This window comes from Saimiri boliviensis, chromosome 12 (genome assembly GCF_048565385.1).
Source record: "Saimiri boliviensis isolate mSaiBol1 chromosome 12, mSaiBol1.pri, whole genome shotgun sequence".
Classification (NCBI taxonomy): Eukaryota; Metazoa; Chordata; class Mammalia; order Primates; family Cebidae; genus Saimiri; species Saimiri boliviensis.
The window spans coordinates 5056841-5076595 of NC_133460.1; the positions used below are offsets into that span (position 1 = coordinate 5056841).

Below are 19755 nucleotides of genomic sequence, written 5' to 3' on the forward strand. Positions count from 1 at the left end.
GCACATAACCCATACCATCAGAGATAGGTCCACCTACGAAGTGGGCTTAAGTTAGAGTTGCTTGGGAAGAGAAATAGTCTTTCTAATGGAGCTGGTGAACTGGTAGGGGGTATGCCTGACATGGCTGATGTCTGCCTCAGTGCTTCACAAGGTAAGCCAAACCCACAGAAACTACAGAAGCAGAGCAGAATCACGGTGGACAGAGGTTTCCTAGCGAATCATTACAGGACCCGGATCCCTGTGTACCTGAAGTCAGTAGGTCTCACATGCCTGTTTAAGATTCTGTCACATAAAATAGAATTTCTTACCGATGTTTTCCTTCCTGCCTGCCTTCCTGCCTGCCTTCCTGCCTGCCTTCCTGCCTGCCTGCCTGCCTTCCTGCCTTCCTGCCTTCCTGCCTGCCTTCCTGCCTGCCTTCCTTCCTGCCTGCCTGCCTTCCTTCCTGCCTTCCTGCCTGCCTTCCTGCCTTCCTGCCTGCCTGCCTGCCTTTTCTTCCTTTTTTCCTTCTTTTCTTTCTTTCTCTCTCCCTCTTTCTCCAACTTCTCTGACTCTCACTCTCCTCCCTCTCTGCCACCCCTCCCTGTCACAGTAGCCCATACCTTATCTTCTCCATGTGTAAAAATTTATATTATACAGTTATTTCATATTTGACATATATTTCTCCAACAGACCTAAACTGCATGGTGGTGGATTATAAGAACCGATTATATTTCAATGACCTTTGTATTTCCAAAAACTCACAAATAGAAACTGAATAAAAGGTAAATATCTATTTCTAACTAATATTACCTTAGCCTCCAATATCAGCATAACTAGATGAGACAGACCTACAGTCTGAAATTGAACATGATTAATAACTACTGGGTAGCTTCACCAATTCCAAATAATGTCAGATAACTTTGGTACACTGAGTAAGTTCACATTTGACCAGGCAATTTAAAATCAACTGTTTGATACTGATATTTCACAGTTATCATCTGACCTACCTAGTAATCGCAACAGTTTTAAAGGCAACGTGGAATGTGAAAAGGCAGTATGAATGTTAAATGGCACACAACTATTTCATGAACTCTTATAATTATCAGGGTAAGCTGATTTGATGGAATACTATTCTGCCATAAATAGGAAAGAATGAATGGCATAGGCAGCAACCTGGATGGGACTGGAAACTGTTATTCTAAATAAAGTAACTCAGGAATGTCCACTGCATGTCCTCACTCCTAAGTGGGAGCTAAGCTATGAGGATGCAAAGGCATAGGAATCATACCATAGACTTTGGGGACTCTGAGGAAAAGGGTGGGAAGTGGGGGAGGGATAAAAGACCACAAACTGGGTTCAGAAGAGGAATCTGAGATGCAGAAAGGCTAAGCAACTTGCCCAAACTCAGTCTTAAGTTACTTGCTAGATGCATCCCAACAGACTTCCCTTATTTTTCTATTATATCGTACTTTCTAATGTTCAAATATCGAATTAACAAAATGATGTTGAATATTTCTCTTTTCCATGCATATTTTATAACTAGTTAAAATCAGAAGTATATACTATCTTATAAGATATGTTTTCATTCAACATTATATCAATTACTATTCCATGGACCTCTGACACAAGTGTATTCATCATTTTTAAGGGCTGCATAATACTCCATCACTTTCTGTGCTCAGCATAATAAGCCATTACCTTAAGATTGGGCATTTAGAGCCGGGCGCGGTGGCTCAAGCCTGTAATCCCAGCACTTTGGGAGGCTGAGGCGGGTGGACCACGAGGTCAAGAGATGGAGACCATCCTGGTCAACATGGTGAAACCCTGTCTCTACTAAAAAAAAAAAAAAAAAAAAAAATACAAAAAATTAGCTGGGCATGGTGGCACGTGCCTGTAGTCCCAGCTACTCAGGAGGCTGAGGCAGGAGAACTGCCTGAACCCAGGAGGCGGAGGTTGCGGTGAGCCGAGATCGCGCCATTGCACTCCAGCCTGGGCAACAAGAGCGAAACTCCGTCTCAAAAAAAAAAAAAAAAAAAAAAAAGATTGGGCATTTAGGTTGTTGCCAATATTTGACATTGCAATTAAAATAACAATAGTGTCCTTTTGTTTCCATTGAACTGTAATAAGAAGAAGTAATTATTAAGATCAGGTCAAAAGAAATAATTATCTATTTGGTTGTTCACAGGTATGACTACTCTACTCGTTTTTAAATGATTTCTACCAAATTGCAATGTGCCCAGTATATAAGGAAACACGTTTTACAGCAACAACACCAATATGAGAAAAGGTAATTTTTTTTTTTTTTTTGCTGGTTTGAAACTTACTTTTAAATATTTTTATTTTTTATTTTTTAATTTTTTATTGCATTTTAGGCTTCGGGGTACATGTGAAGAACATACAAGATTGTTGCATAGGTACACATGGCAGTGTGGTTTGCTGCCTTCCTCCCCATCACCTGTATCTGGCATTTCTCCCCATGCTGTCTCTCCCCAACACCCCGCCCCCTGCTGTCCCTCCCCTATTTCCCCCTGACAGACCCCAGTGTGTGACGCTCCCCTCCCTGTGTCCGTGTGTTCTCACTGTTCAACACCCACCTATGAGTGAGAACATGCGGTGTTTGATTTTCTGTTCTTGTGTCAGTTTGCTGAGAATGATGGTTTCCAGGTTCATCCATGTCCCCATAATATTCTTATCTCATGTTAACCTTGCTAATTTTACTAGGTAGAGATTGGTGTATCACATGGTTTTAATTTGCACCTTCATACAACTATCAAGGAAAGGTATTTACTACGTGTTTAAGTGTACTTATGCTTTTTGGGGGTTATGTTTCTGTTGTATCCCTAGGTTTTATACTTTTATGATTTCTCCATGAAAACATTTCAGTCATAAGGGCAAAATTAACATGTGTCAACTTGTGAATTGATGAATTCAATCAACATAAAAACTCAATCTGAATAGATCAAATTAAAAATACACACTTTTGACTGGGAGCAGTGGCTCATCTCTATAATCCTAGTACTTTGGGAGGCCAAGATGGAAGGACTGCTTGACCTCAGGACTTCAAGGCCAGTCTGGGCAACACAGGGAAACCCCCTCTCTGCATAAAGTGAAAAACACAGCTTGGTGTAACAGTGTATTCTTGTGGTTGCAGCTACTCAGGAAGCTCACACTGAATAAGTCCAATATGCCTACTTGATACTATATAACTACTTGTGCAACAAAGGCTGAGGCTGTATCGAGCCATGATCATACTACTGCACTCCAGCATGGGCACTAGAGCCAGACCCTGTCTCAATATATAGAGATAAAGGGATAGACAGACAGTCAGGCAGGCAGACAGACATAGATTTTCCTCACTGCAAGTTAGGATGCTATTTTGAGGGGACATTCAGGTGGACTTGAAGTTTTCCAATTACTCCTTTGACTTGATTCTCCAACTACCATGGGTCCCAGTTACTTCACTGGATCAGATGGCTGAGAGGTGCTGTGGGTCAGACTGGGTCAGATCTGCCTGCCTGGCTCATGGTGAGCATTTGCTCCCTTAACCAAAAGCCACAACTCCTTAAGCTTGAGAGCTTTTCTGTTCTGAAAGATCTCCCCTCCAAAGCACCCACAAAACCTTTTGATTAAAAAGGAAATATTAAATTTGCTAAGAGGGCAGATCTTAAGTGTTCTCACCACACACACACACACACTCTCTCTCTCTCTCTCTCTCTCTCTCTCTCTCTCACACACACACACACACACACACACACACACACAAAGGAACAAAAGAAAAAATAACATAAGACACGATATGTTAATTCAATTGATTCTAATGATTTTTTTCACAATGTATATAAATATCAAAATGTCAAGTTGTATACCTTAAACATTTAATTTGTACTTGTCAATTATATTTCAATCAATCTGAGAAAAAAAAAAACAAAGAAGATATGGAAAAACCTCTGGTTGATCTGTAAATTCTGATAACCATTTAAAATGGTCACAATAAAAAGATTATGCATTTTTTGTGACTTTATACAAAAATAAACCCTAACCCAGCACTGGCCAAGAAGCCTCATAACTTGATGAAAAGAAGCTGAATCTAATAAGTGAATGGGGTGAGTGTGTTCCTGTGACAGACATCTGCGCACACATGGACATGCTTTCCCACCCACCTCTGGATTCTGTTGTTATTGCAACACGTTCTATCAAAATTTTTTCAGCAACCTAGTTGCTGAGATGGATGGCATAATCTTGGGGTTTTTTGACCTTGATCAACACGAAGAGAATTTCAGCTGAACTGTGCAAAAGTGCTGGGAAAACATAAATCAAATTTGGACAGGGCATGCTTTCTATCTAAAGTGTGAAGTCACCCAATCACACATCAAGAAGTGGGATAATAAAACCCACCAACTGAAGAGAAAGAAAAATTAATTAACGTTCATTCCACTCATCACAAAAAAAAAGCCATTGCTGTTTTTTTTTTTTTTTTTAGAAGAGATGACAGAACAATCTTAGGAAAATCGCTCTGTGCTTGATTAAGCATTTCCTAAATGCATTTTAATTCAGAGTTTAAAGAAAGCAGTTTGCTAAAAATTACACAAAAAAATAGGCTGGCTTCTTTTAAGTAAAGTAAGTGGCACATGAAAATAATAGCTATTATTAATGATATTAAAATGTAAGCAATTCAGCCCCAATTAATACAAAATTGCAAAGAGATGACAAATATCATCACAGACAAATCACGGTTTTAAAATCAAGGCATCAAAACATAACCCTAGTTAGGTGAGAATGAAATCATGTGAATTGTTACCATAATGTAATCAATAGACAAGGCTTCTGAAGTGCCCAGGTGTCTACACATGCCTGATATGAACCTCTTCTTTGTCAAATTATCTTTAAGACATGCACTATCCATGAAAACACGAGTGCCTTATTCAGCTGCAAATCCATAACGTAAGGAAAACAGGCATGCCCCAAAGAACAGAACCATCTTTGGGCTTTGTACCACTCCTCAGTTGCCAGATTCTCTGCTAGGAACAACAAGCCTCTACCTGGCAGGTGACCCGTGGCTCTTACTCCTCCACCTGTGGCAGGCATCCCTAATCAATCATGCACTCTTTCTGGGAGAACCCCAATGCTACAACCTCAGACTCCTCATCAACAGGGGGTTCTAGGCAGCCACAATCAATCTCAGTTAACAGGAGAGATTCAATCTGTTGGCAATCCTTGCTCTGTACCTTTACTTGCGCTTCCCAACTCTATGCGCTTTCACTCAGATTGAGAAACAGCTGCAGAATACACAAAACTTTAGACAGGTAATTGAAGGTTTGGTATCCAGTTTAAGCTTTGTAATTTACTTTGCTATTATCTTAACTGGTCCCAGATGTAGACTCTCTGATCTCACTATGACTTTACGAAATAGTGTCAAAGATTAAAAAAAGAGTGGGAAGAAAGCAGATGTAAGGGTAATCATCAGGCAGCTTGTAACTGTTTTTTTTAGTTTTATTTTTTTAGAGATAGGGTCTTGCCCTATCACCCAGACTGGAGTACAGTGGTGTGATGACAGCTCAGTGCAGCCTCAAACTCTTGGGCTCAAGAAATCCTTTTCCCTCAGCCCTCTGAGTAGCTGGGACTGCAGGCATGTACCACTATGCAGCCCAGCTATCCAGCTATTTTTTTTTTTTCAGTTTTAAAGAAATAGGGGCTCTCTACCTTGCCCAGGCTCATCTCGAACTCCTCAGCTCAAGTAATCTTCTTGTTTGTGTCCAAAAGGCACTGGGATTCCAGGCGTGAGTCACCATGCCCAACCAGCCTGCAGCTGTTCAAGGTTTATCTGTGCCTAGCCAAGATGCTAAGTACCCTCAGTACATAAGATCACTGAATCCCACAGTGACCCCAGAAAATATACTCTCCTCCTCTCCATTTCATATGAGAACTTGAGCATCTGAGAGGTTAAATAACCAGGAAGGGGCTAAGTTGGGGTTCAAAGACAAGCCTTTTAGAATCGAGCTGTAGCTCTTAGCCACACAGTTACACCTGTGATTCTTTAGAGGAGCTTCCCAAAGCCAACTTCAAGGCTGACAGACAGGAGGGTGTATGAGACCAATAGCCTGACCCACCTCAGTGCTTTTCATTGCAGTCTCTGTGTTCCTACTGTACCCGTGGCACCGCTGAGTGTGCCCAGCAGCTTCTCATCATCTGGCATTTAGGTTTCTGGCCATCAGAGGCTAATTTAACTCAACACCGCATCCGTTTTAGAAGCTCTGTGACTTTGTACCTGCCTCCCCTCCCCGAGCCCACCACCAACCCTCAAATTTTCCTAAATGAAAGAGGAAAGGATGACTAACATCTCATTTTCACAATTTAGTAAAAGAGTTAACCTGCGAATAAAATATAAAAGGCAGGTACAGAGAGAGACCCAGCCTAGAGTCAGAAGCTCTTCCTGTAAAAATAACTCAGCCACACCGGGAAGTGAGCACTGCCTGGAACCCTGAGCATCTGGATGATTCTATGGAGCAGACTCATTGAGGACCCTGAGATAATACAGTAGGCTGAGTGATTGGGAGGAAATTAAACGCAGAGATGTATCACGGGTAGGAGTTTTAGCGTTCGGTCAGGTTATTTCTGTTATATGGAGGGCTTTGTTACAATAACTCTGATGGTGACCATTTACCTGTGTGCCAAGCTCTGAGCATGCGGCACATACAAGGGACATGTTTTCTTGTTCCTGTGAAGTTGCTTGGAAGAGGCAGTACAGCACAGTGGTTAAGAGTCAAACAAACAGCCTGGCGCAGTGGCTCACACCTGTAATCCCAGCACTTTGGGAGGCTGAGGAGGGCAGATCACAAGGGCAGGAGATCGAGACCGTCTGGCCAACATGATGAAACCCTGTCTCTACTAAAATTACAAAAATTAGCCAAGCGCGGTGGCATGCTCCTGTTGTCCCAGCTACTCAGGAAGCAGAGGCAGGAGAATCGCTTGAACCCAGGAGGCGGAGGTTGTATGAAGTAGAGATCCCACCACTGCACTCCAGCCTGATAACAGAGTGAGAGTCAGTCCAATAAAAAGTTAGACGAAGACTTCCTGGGTTTGAAACCCATCTCCACAGTTACCACCTGGGTGACCTCAGTCACACAGTTTTTTTGTTTGTTTGTTTTTAAGACAGTCTCACTCTGTCGCTCAGGCTGAAGTACAGTGGCATGATCTTGACTTACTGTTAACCTCCCCTTCCTGAATTCAAGTGATTCTTCTGCCTCAGCCTCCTAAGTAGCTGGGATTACAAGTGCCTGCCACCATACCCAGCTAATTTTTGTACTCAGAGATAAAGTACTAAAAAACGGTCTATGACATTTAGTAAATCCCCAACGCAATGTAGTTGCTATTATTATTATTATTATTATTCATTTTCTCTTCTAGAAAAAAAAATCAGTCAAGGTTTCTTTAGGGGACAATCCCTCCTTTTTTTTTTTTTTTTTTTTTTTTTTAGATGGAATTGCAATCTTGTTGCCCAGACTGGAGTACAAAGGCACAATCTCAACTCACTGCATGCAATCTCCGCCTTTGGGGTTCAAGCAATTCTCCTACCTCAGTCTCCAGCGTAGCTGGGATTACAGGTGCCCACCACTACGCCTGGCTAATTTATTTTGTATTTTTAGTAGACACAGAGTATCACCATGTTGGCCTACCTGGTCTTGAACTCCTGAACTCAGATGATCTGCCTGTGTCGGCCTCCCAAAGTGCTGGGATTACAGACAGGCATGAGCCACCGTGCCTGGCCTCCTCCCTCTGTTTTTAGCCCATTTAAATCATTTAGCTAAACCCCATCCCCCTTCTGTGGTGGCTGAGGGAAGACAAACAAGAGGAATGCCACCCTTTATAGCTAAATGACACCTGTTCATCCAGAATTGTGCTAAACCACTGGAAAAGAAGCTCCTTTTTTTTTTTCTTTTTTACAGGTGGGAGTTATTGCAGCTGGTGGTTGCCATCCTTAGCCTCTGGTGAAGCTAAAGCACCAGCGTCTGGCCCCACTTTACTCATAACTGTCATTAATTTTTCTCCTTACGCCAGTGTGACTTCATTTTCTATGACAATTCAAAGTGCCGTGATTAATGCGGCACACAAGAACGGCACATGGCATGCATGACCAGTCCCTGTTTTACAGACCATGCAGCTGTGGACAGGAAGGAATATGACTTTTCCAAGGTCTGCCTGCTGGTGAAGGGGCAGAACCAGGCTTCAACTCCAGATCCATTTGACTGCAAAACTGTACTACCTTGTCTTTTGAAATAAACTAGTAGGAGCTAACAAAACTGCCAAGGATTTCTTGGCAACAACCCATCTCCACCATTTGAGTGTCTCCAGAATTGACTTCCATCCCCTCCTATCTGTGGGTTCAGAAGATGTAATTTCAGACACTGGAATTATCACCTCTGCTGTTGCCTGGTCCTGGTCTAAGTAAAAATGATGTTGAATATGACAGGTGGTGGGCTACATGTGCAGGGACATCTCCCACATGGCCCTGCTTCTCAGCAGACAACAAGGATACAATGAGGTCTGCTTAGAGTGTATGTACCACGTCCCACCAAGATCCCACCCACAAGTTGTTACTGAGCTGAGAAGCTGAGGCAGGTCTGTAGATACGAGATGATTTGCTGATGCTGGACGATCGTGCACCTTTCTTTGGCCAGAGATGGTAGGACCAGGGGTGAGCTGTTCCCCTAAATAATAAGCTGGCTAGTGGGTGTGCGTTAGTTTGGAATGAGAGCCATGCCCAACAGCAACGATGGTTACTAATCCGCAGATGGTGGTGATTCACAGTTTCAGGGAATTTACATGAGATGTAAAATGCAGAATGAACAGAAAAGCCAAGTAACCCGGAGAAAGGCTTTGCTGGTGATAGATCTCTCTGTCCCATTCCTTGGCTAGAGATGGTTGGACCAGGAGTGAACTGACAGAAATCTTAAAAGGTCAAGCATAAGCAAAATCTATGAGCAAGGAGACTCTGTAAGACTGAGAAACTGTCTTTACACACCTGACCATTTCTCACAGTGATAACACGTTCCACGTGAAACAGATTTCATTCTAATATTAAAGGACATAATACTCTTGCTGCTCATAAGGTTTCAGGTGGATTAGCCTTTGCCTGCTCTGCGCCTCATCTCAAGCCACTCTTCCCACTGCTGCCTGAGCCCTGGCTACACTGACTTCTATTCAGTTCCCGAGTCATGCCATGCTCAACTCCAGACCCCCTCTTCTGCCCCTGGCCCAGGACGCTGTCCACCCCGTCTCCCTTCAGACTCCCACTCCAATATCCTTCTCTAGGGATGCTCTAATTTTTATTTCCAAAGGTTCCAGGCATTTTGGAGCTTCTTTCCTTTTAAAGCATATGCATAACCAACCTTAAATAATGGACACTGGAAGCAGAAAAGAAATCCAATCTCCAGGGGATTCTGTCAGTCTCATCCAGATGGGCAGTGCTCACAGCAGTCTCTGCCCTTGTCTGCCGTAAATAGCTTGCTTTGGTCTTCAACGAGAAATTCCTTCAAGAATACTCCCCATTCTAGAAAGAGGCCCTCCCAGGAAGGAGTGAACCTTCACCCCTGTCTTTGTTCTGGTGTCAGAAGTGCAGAGATCTAGTCCACTCCTATTCCCAGGGGCGAGAGAGTGGCACTCACAGAAAACCAATCCTGGTGGCTGTGTCATGTTCTTATGCAACATCACTGGCATATAAGCCCTAAACCAGGAGATTAATCCATTGTCAGCATTGATCAACTCCTTTATTTCTCATGGGAGCAAACTGTACACAAATATTTAAGCTGAGCAGTCTCTGACAAGTTCCTGGATGGAGCCATTCCTGATGCCCATTCATTGTCAGTAAGTCATGTGGCTAGGACTTATCCACTCTCTTGAAAATCCAAACCTTCCTCCTCCCCATCTCCTGCACGCCTGTAGTTCAGATCCATCCTCTGGTCTGCATTCCACCCTGGACCTCTGTGTCCACTCCTGTCCACGTATGGGTCCCTCCTGCACATGAGTAGCATTTGAAACCTCCAAAATACAAACCAGAATCTCTCCCCCTGAAGGCAACCCACCAGTAGAAAACAGTGTTTTGTAAACTTAGTTATTTGCAATTCATATGCACAATTTTTCTACATTCAAGTGCTTTTCTTTAAATTGTTTTTGTTCTTATAAGTTTGTTAAAAATCTATTTAAATTTTTGTTTTAAAGAAAGAAAATAGCTCACTGAGGTAAACAGGAGCAGTACACTTTGTCATATGTAGAAAGTAACTTTAATACAAAAGTAAAACACTGTTGCTCAGTTATAGCTAGATATCAAAATTGTCAAGGGCTCTGGGTCTCTCGGTTAAAAGAGTAGACAATCAAATTTTTTTTTTTTTTTAGACGGAGTTTCACTCTTATTGCCCAGGCCAGAGTGCCATGGCATGATCTTCGCTCACTGCAAGCCCTGCCTCCCGGGTTCAAGCAATTCTCCTGTCTCAGCCTCCCATGTAGCTGGGATTACAGGTGCCCACCACCATGCCTGGCTCATTTTTTTGTATTTGTAGAGATGGGGTTTCACCATGTTAGTCAGGCTGGTCCTGAACTCTTAGTTTCGGGTGATCCACCTGCCTTGGCCTCCTACTGGGATTACTGGCCACTTTTTTTTTTTTTTAAAAGCATGAAATTATGTCTTTCATGTATATCAAGGTCTAAGAAATAGTCAACAAGGAAATAACTTCCCTATTATTTGATTTGATATCATACCCATGAATTGCCTGAAGATACCTCATTTGCCATCTGAAATCTAATCTAAGTGTTTCAACATTTGTACAATCCTAGCCTGCCCTTGTGTTTCTGTTCCATCTCACATCTGTATTTTTCTCCTTGGCTTTATTGAGGTACAACTGAAAAATAAAAATTGCATATATTTAACAGGTACAATGTGATCTTTGGATACATGAGTACATTATGAAGTAATTACCACTACCAAGCTAATTAACATATCCATCATTTCTCATACTGTGTGTGTGTGTGTGTGTGTGTGTGTGTGTGTGTGTGTGAAAACATGAGGTCTACGCTCTTACCACATTTCAAGTCTAAAATACATTAACTCTAATCACCAGGCTGTATGTTAGTTCTCTGAAACGTAATCATCTTATAGCCAAAGGATTGTATCCTTTGACCAGCATCCCCTGCTTTTTCCCACCACCCATCCCCACCCAGTCCCTGGCAAACACCATACTATTCTCTGCTTCTTGGAGTTTTACTTTTTTAGATTCCACATAAAAGTGAGATCACATAGTATTTGCCTTTCTCTGTCTGGTTTACTTCAGTTCACTTCAGGTTCATCTATCTCGTTGCAAATGACAGGATTTCCTTTAACAGCTAAATAATACTCCATTGTAGAACTCCCATGCTGTTAAAAATGGATATTCTTATATATCCTTATAGCTATTATGCACAACGGTATGGAGCTCCTTCAAAAATTTAAAAGTCGAATTACCATACAATCCAGGCATCCCACCAAGTCACTATCTCAAAGAGATATTTGCATTCCCATGTGCATTCTGTCGCACATCACAGAACAGGGGCAGCCTAGCCCTATGATTTCTCAGGGTCCTGGCTGACTTCACCTTGTTCTAGTCAAAGTGTTCACCTTCCTGCACTCCCCCATGGCCAGACTCTTGCTCTGTCTCTGGGCTCCAACCCCAGTTCTTGTTCCCTGATAATGTTCTCTTAGGCTGGGTTCTTCATACAAAGTTCAAGCACCCTCTTGGCGCTGTGTAACTCTGGCCCCATCCAGCAAGGATTTGTCTTCCATGGAGACAGAGGATTGACACAAAGCCCTAATCCACTGACCTGACAAATGATTCCTTCCATAACCTGTTACCTACTCACTGTTGTAGCCTCTCCTTTGGCCAATCTCAGACACACATGCCAGACTTGCATTCGTCATAAACATGCCACGTTCTCTACACTGTCTTGTCCTTGCCATGCTGTTCCCTCTGCCAGGAGGGCCTTTGGTAGACCGACCCACTGTAGAATTATGCATCTGGGAGCCCTTTCTCATCCACTGAGACTAAGCTTTCATGTCTCAAGTCTTGTAAGACTCTTGCGACTTTTCTACACATACGCTTCATTTGTCTTGCACATAGTATTTTAAAAATCAGTGGGTTCACAGTAAAATCCAGATTTCCAGATTGGCTTGGAAAACAGTCACACTGAATCCATATTTCACACGGCCACATTTAGCTGAATACTAGCTTCCAAGACAGGAAGGCATTGCTCTCCAGGTCAGTGAAGTCCACAGGACTTCACATTAAAGACACTCATTCCTCTCCCCTCTTCATTCATTCATTATTTTCTACCTGGACTTTGCAGGCAGGTGAATTTCTATTTCCTGACCTACACCAAGGATCTCTTCCTCTGTAAAACATTTCCAAGGTCTCCTAGTTTCCATTGGTTGCCTATTCCCCTGAAATCCCCTAAGACTATCTGGGGCTTCATTTTATAAAATAAATGTAATTATAAATGACATGGTATGCCTGTAGGTGTGGATATGAGCAAAAATAAAAATAACAGTGGCTACAGTTAATCGAGTTCTTATTTTGTGCCAGGTAATATATAAACTGATTTGTAGTACTATCCTATGAATTCCTAGAACCAATATTTCAAGTAGATTTTATCACCCCCCATTTACAGATAAGCAGATGGAGACAGATATAGGGTAAGAAAGCTTCTTAAGGTCACAGAGCTGCTATTTTCGAGGGCTGGGACTGAAACCATTTCAAGCTCCAAAGCCTATGTGCAGACTCTCGAGAAAGAATCTCTGAGCTCAAATCCTGGCCTCATGATACAACTTGAATGGTCATGGGCAAGTCACTTAATGTGTCTGAGCTGTTAACCATTAACTATGTTGACTCATGGTTTAAGCAAGAATTTCTTTTTTATGTTTATTTTTAGTTCTGGGGTTCAAGTGCAGGATGTGCAGGTTTGTTATATAGGTAATTGTGTGCCATAGGGGCTCGCTGCCCCTATCAACCTACCGCCTAGGTCAGGCGTCCCTAAACTTTTTACACAGGGGGCAAGTTCACTGTCCCTCAGACCGCTGGAGGGCCGCCACATACTGTGCTCCTCTCACTGACCACCAATGAAAGAGGTGCCCCTTCCTGAAGTGTGGTGGGGGGCCGGATAAATGGCCTCAGGGGGCTGCATGTGGCCCGTGGGCCGTAGTTTGGGGATGCCTGGCCTAGGTATTAAGCCCAGCAATCATTTGCTATTTCCCTAATACTCAAGTAACAATTTCTAATCCTGCTATCTACTCTGCTGAAATTGCCAAAGCTAGGAACCAAATTAGGTCTTTGAAAACGGAGGTCAGAACTCCAGTTCTGGTGCTACTATCTCTCATCCTCAAAGCCAAAAGACCTCTGTCTTCCCCCTTGTTGGGTGCCAGCTACTTCCCAGAGGGGCAGGCTTGTGAAGACTATGAAGAATCCCCACTGTGAGCCAGCTAGAACTGCAATGTGGGAGTTGAAAGCCTGCCCCATATTCATTTACTTGGCAATGAATGAAGGCACCAGTCCAGGCACAAATCCATCAACTGGGAAGTATAATTCTCATACACTACAAATGTAGTGTGTGTGTGTGTGTGTGTGTGTGTGTGTGTGTGTGTGTGTAGTTTTTTTGTTTTAGTTTTGTTTGTTTTTTGTTTTGCAAGGCAGGGTAGCATTGGAACTAAGAGCACAGACTCTGGAGTAAGAATCTCTGAGCTTAAATCCTGGCCTCATGCTTGAGTGATCCCAGGGAAGTCACTTAATATGCCTGAGCTTCCTTTATTTTACCTGTAAAACGTGGAAAATGATGGCGCTTCCACCCCACAGCCATTTTAAGTATTCAGAGATACTTAAGACATCTGATCTGGAAGAAGAATTGTAAAAAGATTTCAGAACTCTCAGTGTTAACCACAGCAGGAAAGCTTCTATCTCCCAATCACAGCTTCAATTGGACCCAATCTGAAAGTCGCCATAACTTGGAAAACCACTCAAACTCCTTTCATGCAATTTTATAGCAGATCTGAAGCTGTTTAGCTGCACCAGGCCAAGCGATAAGCAAGAAGAGGAAGCTCTGCCTGTGTTTATAGCCTTTGACAAATGGGCTCTGGCCTCCTCCTGACAGATTCTCCCCCTGACCAGTCCATCAGCCTCTCCTCTCATCACCTGAATCTCAGTCTTCATAATAGTATTGAAATTCAGATGGATTTCACACCACAATAAAAATGAATTTAAATGCCTCAGTGCCCCGGCAGAAACACGAGTACTGTAAATGTCAAATGCATGGGGTTTAGTGAGGCCATACAGCCACTCCGAGTGATAGGTTACCTCCTGTCACCTTTGCTAAATCTACATTAGCTCCGCGACGTTCACCTGCAGGAGGAAAAAAACAAACAAAACCCCTGTGCTCCTGCTTCCATTTAAGGGTAAAAAACTCCACCAGCCCTTAAGATCTCCCCAGAACACCCTCTGAGATAGTTTAAGAAATGGCCAGGAACCTGTCCAAGCAGAGGTACATTCATAAGGGCTCTGCTAATTGGCAGGCTTGGAAGCAAAAGAAAAACTTAAAACCACACTCCAATACACATTATGCATTTCCCCATGAACAGCCAGGCAAGGTTTTCCAAATGACAATTAGTTTTCTGTCAGTCTGAGAGAAAAAAAGCTTCCGGGGATGGGCAGGGACAGAAAAACAGGAGAGGGGAAATTTCTTTCATCCTACGAAGAGTCTCAGATCGAGCCCAGACTGTGTGCAGATGAAGAACCATGTTATTGCTCTTCATTAAGATGAGGGCTCTCTTCGACTCTTGAAATTCACCATTTATCTTCTATTATGATATCTGGTCTAAGATTCAGTGGGAAAATCGTTCCTCTCAAGGTAAATGGCCCCACTGAATGGAAGAGAATGGGAAAGAGGGAAAAATTGGAGAGGCCCTGTAGGACTCTATGGAAAACCTAAGATCCTGTCCTTTCTAAAACTCTTCTATCAAGAAGATATTAAACAATATACATAGGTAGTCGGAGGTACACAGATACATCCATATACATGGGATATTGGAATCGAAGTAAACAGAAAGACAGGGGAGGTGAAAAATAAAAAATAATAAAAAATAAAGTTATTCTTGGAAAGCCATCTCCTCCTAAAGGGGTTCTGTGAAATTTTCTTAACTAAAAAAAGGAACTCTAAAGAAAACACTGCCAGTTCTCTTTCAGAGCTCTCAACGGTCACAGAAATCCACATGGGTCTAGTGGCTGCCGCTTCAGAGACAAGTTTACTTATGATTTTGCCGCCTCTGCCATCTCTTGTCACTTCAATTTCACTTTATCAAATTACTGATTTTGCCAGAAGCATTCGGATTAAATGGAGAGAGACACGCACACACGTGTGGGCCAAGTGTCATCACTCCAGTGGCGAAATTTCATAACTACACATCAGCATGGCAGAGGTACCAAAGGGCACTCCCAGAACCCGATGGCAATCACTTCAGCTGCTGTGGCCACCACCGTGTCCCTGTGTGGCCTCATGCCATATCACTGTGCAGAGGGGCAGGGGAGGGAGCTCTTCTGCTGGAGGAGAGGGGCACGTTGCCCCTCTGGGATGATTAGCGTTTGCTTCTTGACTTTTCCATTAAGGGAAATGTCTCCAAGACACAAGGCTACCTCCTAAAATCTTAACCCACAACCTCTTCTTAACAGTGGTTAGAAACAGAGAAACTACAACCTGAGTATAACATTCATGATATTACTGGGAATTTGAAGGAAGGAAGGAGGTAAGAAGGAAGGAGATAAACAGGGAAGAAAAGGAGGAGGGAAATAGGGAAGGAAGAAAAGAGGGAGAGAGGGAGGAAGTGAGCGAGATGGGGAGAGGGGGAGGAGGGGGGAGGAGGAGGACGGGGAAGTGGGAGGAGGGAGGGGAGACAGGGGGAGGGGGAAGGGGGGAAGAGGGGAAGGGAGGAGGGAGGGAAGTTCCCTTATTGAACAGAAAGAATAAAACGTCCATAGAGATTACAACAGTGCAAATTTTAACTGGGCATTATTTTTTCTTGTTCATTACCGATTAACTGCAACAAACTGGAAATTTATCAGTCATATGAGGTCAACTTTAAAAAACAATTGGAAAACTCATCAGAAACAAGGCTTCATTTGATATTTATGACTCAATCTAATTTTTAAAAAACTACAACCGTGTCTATTTTCCCCTTTCTTGAAAAAAGAGCAGAAATCGCACATGCGCGATAGGACCATTAATGACTTTTTCCCACCAAGATGCATCACAAAGTAGCCACAGACCTGGGAAGCTGTCATCATGACGTCTTAACCAAAGGCAAGTTGTGTAGGTGGAGCAGAGCTTGGGTGGCTCTCCTTGCCCAGAGCTTTCCCTGGCTGCTTATTTATCTTGTTTGTGATGGAGCTCAGATTATTCTAACAGCATCAGTTCCTATGGGATCTTTCAAGCACGATTAGCAATTAAATGTTTTATAAAGACACCGGATGGAAACATGTGTACGAATTCCATACAAGTCCAAGGGAAGCACAAACAACCTTTGGAAGCAGGTTGTGGAACCTGCTTTCTGAACACTGTGACATGAGCACAATGACTGGGCTGGGTAGAACATTGGTGAAAGATTTTGGACACACGCTTCACCTAAGCAGCAATTTCATCTGTCCAACTCACAAAATACACACATGCATATACCAGCACGCAAACACATTGTGAATGAAAACATGACATTCCTTTGCCTGCAAATGAGTCACACACAACTGTAAGCTGGGGTCATGCAGTTTAAATTGAAACTACTGGATCATTATTCTTCTCAAAGTGAGGAAATTAACACTCCCTGAAATAATGTGTGGCAACCGCTTTTTATTTAAAAGCAAATTTTTGTTTTGAGAAGTCCTCCACCACCTTACTAATCAGCAGACATGCCCAAGCCATCATAAAATCAGAGCTGAAACCTCTGCTTGAAATAATAACCCATTTGACAATAATGGTACACTGGAAAAGAGAAACATCTTTCAAACTTGCGAACAATGACAAAAGTAGCCAGGAGGTATGTATTCTCAATTCGCTTATTTGACTTCTTTGTATCCAAGGTGTAGAGGGTAAAATTTGAACTCCTTGGGTGTACTTCGCTGCAGAAATGACTGTGAAGCCTTGTCAATAAAAAGAGACTGTGAAAATATTAAGGAACAATTGTCTAACAGTTGCTTTTCCTGAGGGGATCAACACTAAGTGTAGCAAATAAGATAAATTGGTGAGGGGACTCTACCTATGTAGAAAATAACCTTGTCCCCTTCCCCTTAATCTCAAATAGGAAGCTGTTGCTCATATGAATGTGTTGTGATGGAAAGTGAGGGTGAGTTCTTTTTCTTTTCTTTTTTTTCTTTTTTTTATTTTTTGAGACAGAATGTCGTTCTATCACCCAGGTTGCAGTGCAGTGGCACAATCTCGGTTCACTGCAATCTCCACCTTCCAGGTTCAAATGATGCTCCTGCCTTACCTTCCTGAGAGCTGAGGCAACAGGTGCACACCACCACTCCTGGCTAATTTTTTATTTTTACTAGAGATGGTGTTTCACCATGTTGGCCAGGCTGGTCTCAAACTCCTGACCTCAAGGTGATCCACCCGCCTCAACCTCCCAAAGTGCTGAGATTACAGATGTGAGCCACCATACCCAGCCGGGAGCTCTTTTTCCAAGTGTATGAATCAGATATATAGGAACACACCCTAGGAAGCTCAATATTATATATTCTATAATGTACATAATAATAATTATACATACAATATACATAATAAACACCAACATCAATATTCAACTTCAATGTGACAAGAGTTAACAGATAAAGTATTTTTCTGAAAAGAAGGGTACAACTGAAACAGAAATCAGCACCACAATTTTTGTAAAAATTACATCATGTGCTCTTCATGAAGCCATCAGAACTAATAGAGATTGTAAAGGAGTAAAATGACAAGTATTTTTAAGTCTGATTGTCTTCAAAAATGCAATAGCCCTTGTGGAATCGCCTATGAATCACCTACAAACCATCATCCAGAGACACTTGCCTTAAACAATTGGGTTGAATTCACAGAGTTCTTGTTTTGTTTGAAGCCAAAAGATGAGAAATACTGACTTACCTTTCTGTCTTCTATTTCCACGCAGGTATTGCAGTCTGCTTTGATATCCTGAGAAGAAAAGAGAAGACAGAAACAGTGAGGAAAAGGACAGGAGTCAAACATATGGTCAGAGAACATTCAGTGGTGTTGTTGAGATGCCCTTTAAAATAATAAAGAGCTCATGCCCCTAACAGTTCTTTCTCAAGTCATTGCTCTTTATAGTGCTTTTTAGAGGTATATGCTGCGGTGTTGGCATTAGAGACATATGGATGTCATAAGTAAGTTTTATTACATGCAGATGGGGGGGTGTAGGCAAAGACTATGGATCAGAGGCCATATCAAAGGCAAACTGATGACTCATAAAATAATCTGCCCCTCCCCATAAAATTGTTCACATCAGCAGAGACTGCCTTTAATTTAATATCTCTCCCATTCAAAATTTAGGATAGCCAGATCTCTTTCACTTCAACACAAACTATCGACAACTATTTTTTATCTTTTTAACCATCCAACCATCCATCCTTTATCCATCCACCCAGCCAGCCATGCCCATTCACCTAATCATCCACTCATCCTACATCCTTCCCCTATGCATCCACCCATCTACCCATTCAACCACCCATCCATCCTCCATCCATTCATCCTTCATCTATCCTCTATCTAACCATCATCCACCTGCCCATCCACCCCATTCATCTGTCTCTTCATTCATCCAGCCAGCCATCCACCCAGCCATCCCCATCCATCAAATCATCCATCAACCCTGCATCCTTCCCCATCCATCCATCCATCCATCCATCTATCCATCTACCAACTCACCCATTCGTCTATCCATCCTCTATCCACTCATCTATATATCCTTCCTTCCTTTATCTACCCTCCATTCTTCCTTCTACCCACCCATCCAACCATCTATCCATCCATCCATCCATCCTTCATCCATCCATTCATTCACCTATCCATCTACGCTTTCCCCCATCCACTCATTCATATTTATCACACACCTACTTATTTCTGCATTTTTTTCTTGTTGTCCTGGTATGAAAAGGTGAAACAAACATAATTCCTACCCTCAGGGAACTCACTAATTAGACGGAATGGCAGACACAGTCACACGAGCCATTGTGGCATTAATTTATTCATACAAAAGATACTTCTTTAGCATCTGTTGGCTGCTAGAACTTCCTCCAGGCAAGGAAGAATCAACAATATACAAGACACATGGCAGGCCCATTCTGGCGATGCTTACATTCTTCCAGACAAGATAAGCATTAAATAATACATATCAATTAATGGTATTCCAAAAAGAATATGTACTATGAAGAAAAATAAGGCAAGGAGAAGGAGATGTGAAATGCTGACAGTAGGGGAATAAGATGTTGACTTTTTTTTTTTAAGTGGTAACTAAGCAAAGGCTTGAAGGGAGTTAGGGGGATGAGCCAAGTAGCTCACTAGGGAAGAACATCCTAGACAAAGAAAGAGCTAGTTCAAAGCCCCAAGGGGGAAATGTGTTGGACACAAGTGAAGCAAGAGGAAGAAAGCCACTGTGGCTACAGGAAAATAAAAGAGAAAAATAAAAGGGAATGGTATCACAGGAAGATGTTTACTTTTGAGAGCAGTGAG

At 42.4% G+C, this 19755-nt stretch overlaps 1 protein-coding gene across 1 annotated transcript in view; it reads right to left on the reverse strand.

Annotated features, from left to right (window-relative positions):
- The window catches only part of RBFOX1 (RNA binding fox-1 homolog 1), a 2539409-nt gene that overhangs the window by 1057165 nt on the left and 1462489 nt on the right, over positions 1-19755 (reverse strand). The window contains 1 exon segment of the mRNA XM_074383161.1: positions 18154-18201. Coding sequence (XP_074239262.1) covers positions 18154-18201 — 48 coding nt within the window.